Consider the following 7,798-nt stretch of genomic DNA (forward strand, 5'->3'; position numbering starts at 1 on the left):
GAGTGGCACATAAAATACACCATTTTGAGCGTGGCCGTTGCCAGTACCGCCTGACTGGCTTTTGTGCCGGTGGCACGTAAAAGCATCCACTACACTCTCTGAGTGGTTGGCATTAGGAAGGGCATCCAGCTGTAGAAACTCTGCCAAATCAGATTGGAACCTGGTGCAGCCTTCTGGTTCACCAGTCCTCAGTCAAATCGTCCAACCAATTCTAGCATGGAAAGTGGACGTTAAACGATGATGATGATGATGATGATGATGATAATGATGATGATATGTATGTATGCTCATATATATGTATACGTCTATGTAAAATACAAGGAAAAAAAGTCTTTGAATTTTAACCGTTAATACAGATGCTTTATAATTCTTTTGTAACAACTATTGTTCCACAAGGAAGTCAAAATGTTACAAAAGGCTACAATAAAGTAATATATTCATTGCAAGAATATGAATTAATCTTGTAGCTTTGAGATTTTGGTGAGGTAACTTAATTGTTACAATAATATTGCAGATCTTTAAGTATTTAAACCGGCCATATCCGGCCCAAATATTCTACCCGTTTTATGTTTAAGCAGGCCAGATCTGGCCTCTCACACCAACCCTACAGTATCATTCTAAAACTTAACTGTTACCTCACCAAAGTCTTAAAGCCACAAAATAGTGCAAGAATTATTCAAAACGTGACAGAAGAATGTGAACACTAAAGGGTTAACGAAGAATGAAAATACCTTCAATTCTTTTTCCTTCAGCTGTAAATCCTTTGAAAGCAGTTGTTTCTTATTGGCCTCAATCTGATCGTGCAGTCTTTGAATTGCAATGACGTGGTCTGAACTGTTGGGGTCCATCAAAGCAGCATCAGCAAAACTCAAGCTCAAGCTGCTGGAATTATAATAGAATAACCTCAGAACTTTCCAAAGACAACACACAATAGGAACAGTTGTACATTTTATTAGGGCATTAAAAAAAGGACCCTCCTGCAAATTGTACACAAGACACTTAAAACCATTATTAATATATGGCTGGCAGACTGACAAAACAAGGGATACATTTGTGAGTTGGAAATTGGTCCATGTTGTAAGACGTGATTTCTACAGCAGGACACTAAACTCAGCTTGCGAAGACCTGTTGGGGCAAGTGAAAGCGAAATCGTGATGGCACCTGTTCCAGTGAAGCGCTAAGAGTACCGTCCGAGTGTAATTGTTGCCAGAGCAGCTGTCTGGCTTTCGTGCCAGTGGCACGTAAATAGCACTGCTTGAGCATGATCGTTACCAGCGTCGCCTTACTGGCACTTGTGCCGGTGACACATGAAAAGACATTTGAGCGAGGTCGTTGCCAGTGCCGCTGGACTGGCTCCTTGAAGGGTTTTAGTCAAACAAATTGACCCCATTCTATGTTTTGGGGATGAGGAATTATGTACATTATTTACAATGGGTGGACAGGTGTCCCCATCTTGTTTGTTATTCATCGATTGTAAATAAATTTACAATTAACCTTTCTCTCAGAGCACTCAAACACAGTTGTGTATGCACACTGACATGACACATCCAGCAGATGATACTAGGTTCATTTCTTTCAAGCCTACGCATGTCCTCAGCAGAGTATTTCAAAAAAAGAAAAGAAAAAAAGACATATAATACATACCTTTTGCTGCTTGATAGGCCATTACTTGTGCTTTTCTCAATTTTGGACTTTTTGGTAGGGGGACTGTGGTCCATTAGTCTGGAGAAAGTAGCAAAATACAGTTAGAAGCAGAAAATATAAAAGGGACATCATAGTTCAACTGGTGCATCAACACCCACGACAGTACTCAGGTACCACCTAACCACCACCAATACAAGCAAAACTTTCAGCCACATCCACCACTACACATTTGCACACAAAATACTAAAGACTTTCTAAAGAAACAGCACAAAATGCAAGCTGCGAAACGTCTCTCTCTCTCTCATGCCATTAAGCCTTATGACAACGACAAGGGTTCCAGTTGATCCGATCAATGTAACAGCCTGCTTGTGGCATTAATGATCAAGTGGCTGGGTCCTCCATAGACACGTGGAGCCTTTATGTAATTCTCAAAGAGATTCAGCATGACATAGAATGTGACAAGGCTGGCCCCTTTTCATTACAGGTACAACTCATTTTTGTGAGCTGAGTGGACTGGGACATCGTGAAATAAAGCGTCTTGCTCAAGGACACAATACACCACTGGAAATCAAACCCATGATTGTTAGTCAAATACCCTAGTAAGGAAGCCATGCACCTTCTTCAAGCCTATACAGCAGTGGTTCTCTAAAGTGGTCCCCAACCCTTTTATTTAAATGAGTTTTTCCACGGACCCCTTTTAATAGGTTTATCCTTATGTACATATATATATATATACATACATACAAAATTTTGAATTTAGTTCACGGACCCCCTGTACTACCTTTGCAGACCACCAGGGGTCTGCAGACCCCAGGTTGGGAACCACTGGTATATAGTATACAAAAGCAAAACATCCCAGAATTTATAATTTCTTGAATGAAGTATTATAAAAGATCCAACTGCTCAGCCAATACAAAGCCTCATAAACAGATGACACTGCAGTCATCTCTCTTCCAACAGTCACAGCACAACCTATTGAACTCTACATCAACCAACCAGAAACCAGGCTCTGCTACAGGACTTAAACTAACACCGACCAAATCCACCACTCATGCCAGGGAACATCAACCAACCACCACACTCAAGAATATAAGCAAACATATAGAAAACAGACTTCTACGAATTACAAACAACACCTCTACAATATACAAGATCTGTTCAAACAGTATTGGAACTGTTGCTATGGTAACAGAGTTATAGTCTGCAGAGTGAAGCCCCTTGGCACAGATTCACCTTGAACTCTGTCACACCTGCACATTAAGTTATAACATTCTCTTGTTTGCAATAAAGTAAAACTCATTCATCAATATTAAATATTTCAGTGACATTCCTCATCATCACCATCAGCCACTTTTTCCATGCTTGCATGGGTTGGACAGAGGATAATGAAACAGATATTCAATTGCCGGATGCGCTTCCTGTCACCAACCCTCAGCTGTTTCCAAACAAGGTAATATTTCCCCATGGCCAGATATGTCTTTGCAAAAGATTAGAAATGAACAACATTTATTTATGACAATAATGTGATGTCAAGACAAAGAACACAAACATATACACACACGCACACACACACAATGGGCTTCTCTCAGCTTCCATCCACCAAATTCAATCACAAGACTTTGGTCAGCCTTTAGTAGAAGACTCTTGCTCAAGGTGCCATACACTGGAATTGAACCTGAAGCCATATGGTTGGGAAGCAAACTTCTTAACCACACAGCCCATGCTAGAGCCCACTTGGCACCTGTGCTGATGGCAACTGCCTGATTGGCACCCATGCCGGTGGCACATAAAAAGCACCATTTGAGTGTGGATGATGCCAGTGCCACCTGACTGGTCCCCTACTGGTGGCATGTAAAAAGCACCCACTACATTCTTGGAGTAGTTGGCGTTAGGAAGGGCATCCAGCTGTAGAAACTTTGCCAGATCACATTGGGGCCTAGTGCAGCCTTCTGGATTGCCAGCCCTCAGTCAAACCGTCCCACCCATACCAGCATGGAAAGCGGATGTTAAACGACAACGATGATGATGATGATGAATAGAATTCAGGCATTCAAAGCTGTTTGTATATCCTATTCAGACAGGTACAGAAATACGGAAAAAAAAAAAAGAAGATACTTACATGCTGTTCAAAGATTTGTTCTTGTGAGAATTATGTAATTCTTTCAAATCCTCTTTCGGTGTGGTCTTGTGGGACTTGTGATGATGATGATGTTCTTTGTGAGCTTTATGATGATGATGATCCTTGTGGCCACTGCCACTGCTACTTTCCTTGTGGCTACCCACGCTTCCCTCTGCACCATCTGGACTCCCCCCTTCGTACATACTGCTCGGTTCATCACCAGACCCAAATCGACTCCGATGGACTTTTTTGGAGTGTGCCTTGGACTTGTCTTTTGCCATGTCAAAGCCCTTTTTTGTATGTTCGCGAGATTTTTCCTTCATCATTTTATCAAAGGATCGGCCGCCCTCTTTGCTTCGGTCAAATACACCCCAATGTTCTTTACCTTTCTCACTACTGTGTTCTTTGTTTTTCTCCATATTTGGACCTATTTCTTTAGCTTTGTCAAATGCACTGTTGTAATCTTTGTTCTTCTCAAAGATACTCGTGAAGTCTTTTGCACTTTTCTCAAACAAACCAATGTGCTCTTTACTCTTTTCTTTGTTTTTATCATGACTGGTTTCTTTGTGTTGGTTAAACATTATTCCGCTGTCCTTGTTTTTGTCCAACATGCTGCCGGTTTTGCGTGAAGAGTTGTTGTTGTTGCTGCTGCTGCTGCTGTTAGATCCTTCAAAGTTCCCCCAGCGACTGGCCATGCTTTGTCTTGCTTCCTCCTGCCTGTGTCGAGTTTTGGCCAGCACTCTTTTATATGCCTGAGTGCAAAGCCAACATAACAGTTTCCCATCAACCTGTCAGACAAAACAAAATAATCACATCATTATTATTATTTCTCTTTACAATGGTTCAGTCAGAATAATAAATCAACAACTCACACAAGTTATTCTCAATGCACCAGTATCAGAAAATTAGCATGCAATAGAGAATTCATCTCAATTTAAACCAAACTACTCTAACAAAATCTTGTTTTATTCATAAAGGCAAAGCATTATATTTTTATTTAACACATTTTAAGGCAGCCAGCTGACAGAATCGTTAGCACGTCTGGCAAAATGCCTAATGGTATTTCGTCTGCCGTTACGTTCTGAGTTCAAATTCTGCCGAGGTCGATTTTGCCTTTCACCCCTTTCGGGGTCAATAAATTAAGTACCAGTTGAACACTGGGGTCAATGTAATCAGCTAGTCCCACCCCACCCAAATTTCAGGCTTTGTTCCTTTAGTAGAAAGGTTTCACACATTTCATGTATTTCTTCTACAGCATGATCCCTGTACTTGTCTTTTTACCCTAATTTAGCCTCTCATTCCTTGGCATAAACCCACCTTCCTCTCAATAACAACCCCTTTAGTTGAGGGGTGTTTATCCTGAGAGTTACCTGATAACCTCACTAGTGCTGGTGCTATGGAAAACGCACCCAGTACACTCTGTCGGTGGTTGGCATTAGGACGGGCATCCAGCTCTAGAAACCCTAATAAAGCAGACGCTGGGGTTCAAAGTGATGCTCTAGCTCATCAGATCCTGTCAAACCATCCAACCCAAGTCAGAATGGAAGACAGACATCAAATGATGATTATTTTTGGTGAATGTTTTAATTTGTTACCATACGTTGCCAGTACCGCCGGACTGACCCTTGTGCTGGTGCCACGTAAAAAGCACCCACTACACTCTCGGAGTGGTTGGCGTTAGGAAGGGCATCCAGCTGTAGAAACTCTGCCAGATCAGATTGGAGCCTGGTGTAGTCATTTGGTTCGCCAGTCCTCAGTCAAATCGTTCAACCCATGCCAGCATGGAAAGCGGACGTTAAAGGATGATGATGATGACAGCCAAGAGATTATCTTTTGTTTAGCCACATACATTATTGATGTTGTTTAACTTCACATCAGCTCTGATCAAGCAGACCCACGATCAAAGATATTCCAGCCATGGTCATAATGTTTTTAATTTCAGGTACAGTGTATCTAGGACCACATTATCCAATGTGCTTTTTTCCTCTTTTAAGGTGGTAGGGTGTGACATGAAGGAGATTTGGCTGTTATTTCTAACAGGTAAAGAGACCTGGTAGAGACTTCCTAGTTCTCACTCTCTCTATATGTATGAGTGTATACAATACACATACATTTGCAGGGTGGAGAGGACTCTTTTATCTTGTTGAAGGCAAGACAACAACTCTGGTGCATGTGCCACAAATAAAGTGCACCACAACACAGAATTCAGATTATTTTAAAATTCACTGAATTTATTTGCAAAAGGATTAGTTTAGAGATAAAGGTTATGGTTAGAGATTTATATTTGTGTTTCAAACACTACCTTAATACACGAATAACAAATTATATATATATATATATATATATATTTGCTTTATGAACCAGTTAAAATTGTAATTATTTTATAATCTAATTGAATCACATTGACAACATATTCATCATCACTGTCATTTAACTTCCTATTATCCATACAGGCATAAGTCAGACATAGCTTATTCAGGAATTTTTTTTTATGGCTGGATGCTTTTCCTGTTGCCTACCCTCATCTGTTTAGTAAAGTAATACTTCTCCTTGTCCTTCAAACAGTTCAATGCCCAGACATGTTTTCAAAGCAGATTGTAAACAATGACACTGTTTGTATGCCAGCGTCGAAATTCTTTATCTAGCTACAACAAGGAGCCCACAAGGAAACTCCATTGTTAGGCTGTGATGTTTGCAGATTAGAGTTTTAGACGACACAATACTTATTCCTAACACCATTTTTGAACAACCAAAGAATATAAAAACTATATGCACAACACATAAACAAAATGAAAGCTTGTTTGAGTTAATAATTAACAAGGCTGTTATTCTATAGAAATAAATATGATGAAAACCATTAAAAAGCTTTGTTTTTCAGAAACCCTAATTCCATACCTTTCGTCTGCTGTCATCACTTCTGTCAAATGCACATCGCTGTTTGCACTGCTCACAAGACTGAGGAGGGCCCCATTTCTTTTCAGAGTTTGTGCAACGTTGACACTTGTTCCCAATAAAAGATGCAATGACATTGCAATATTCACAGGCAGTCGGCTACAAACAGAGGAAAAGAGAAAGCACAAATGAAAATTAACTTTTTATTAAAAGAAAAGAAAAAAAATAAACACTCAAAGTCATTAAATATAATCTAGTTTTCAAATTTAATTGATGGCATAATTAATCAAGATATGAGCCTAAGATAATTAGAAATGTGTAATTTGTTTGTTCCTCTTTTGAAGTTCATTACAAGCATGGGTTTTGAAGCAAGGTTTGACAGCAGGATGCTCTTTCTGTCACCAACCTCCTAATCTATTTTGCAAGGGATTTCTTTATTTCACAGATCTTTAAAAGTGCAGAGTAACAGGCTGTGATGAAGAACATCAACATCAGCATCCACACTTTGTTTAAGCAAAGACGACACAGGTTCCAGTCGATCCAATCAATGGAACGGCCTGCTTGGGAAATCAATGTGTAAGTGGCTGAGCACTCCACAGACACATGTACCCTTAACATAGTTCTCAGGGAGATTCAGTGTGACAAGGCTGGCCCTTTGAAATACAGGTACAACTCATTTTTGCCAGCTGAGTGGATTGGAGCAACGTGAAATAAAGCATCTTGCTCAAGGACACAATGTGCTGCCGGGAATCAAACTCATGGCCTTATGGTTGTGACCTGAATACCCTAACAAATTCCCTCACAAGGCACTGGTCAGCTCATGGCTATAGTAGAAACCCTCTTCCCAAGTGGTTGCCAAAACAAACTTCTACATCACACAGCCATGCTTGCACTATACAATATGATGCAATAACTTCAATCATCATCATCAGCGTCCATTGTCCATGCTGGCACGGATTGACCAGCGTTGGCAAGCTGGAAGGCTGCACCAGGCTCCAGTCTGATTTGGCATGGTTTCTATGGCTGGATGCCTTTCCTAATGCCAACCACTCTGAGAGTGTAATGGGTGCTTTTTACGTGCCACTGGCAGGAACCAGTCAGGCGGGCCTGGCATCGATCACAATCAGATAGTGCCTCTTATGT

General features: G+C 40.6%; 1 protein-coding gene across 2 annotated transcripts in view; it reads right to left on the reverse strand.

Moving 5' to 3' along the window:
- LOC106874823 (protein FAM76B) overlaps window positions 1-7,798 on the reverse strand; it is a 24,101-nt gene that overhangs the window by 3,553 nt on the left and 12,750 nt on the right. Inside the window, exons 4-7 of one of the 2 annotated variants that reach the window (XM_014922703.2) lie at window positions 6,659-6,814; window positions 3,764-4,551; window positions 1,645-1,722; window positions 732-879 (exon numbers count right to left, since the gene is read on the reverse strand). In XM_014922703.2, the coding sequence (XP_014778189.1) occupies window positions 732-879; window positions 1,645-1,722; window positions 3,764-4,551; window positions 6,659-6,814 (1,170 nt within the window). Of the gene's footprint in view, window positions 1-731; window positions 883-1,644; window positions 1,723-3,763; window positions 4,552-6,658; window positions 6,815-7,798 lie in introns of both variants that reach the window. The other variant, XM_014922702.2, reaches the window with a different exon arrangement.

Source organism: Octopus bimaculoides, chromosome 2 (genome assembly GCF_001194135.2).
Source record: "Octopus bimaculoides isolate UCB-OBI-ISO-001 chromosome 2, ASM119413v2, whole genome shotgun sequence".
Lineage (NCBI taxonomy): Eukaryota > Metazoa > Mollusca > Cephalopoda > Octopoda > Octopodidae > Octopus > Octopus bimaculoides.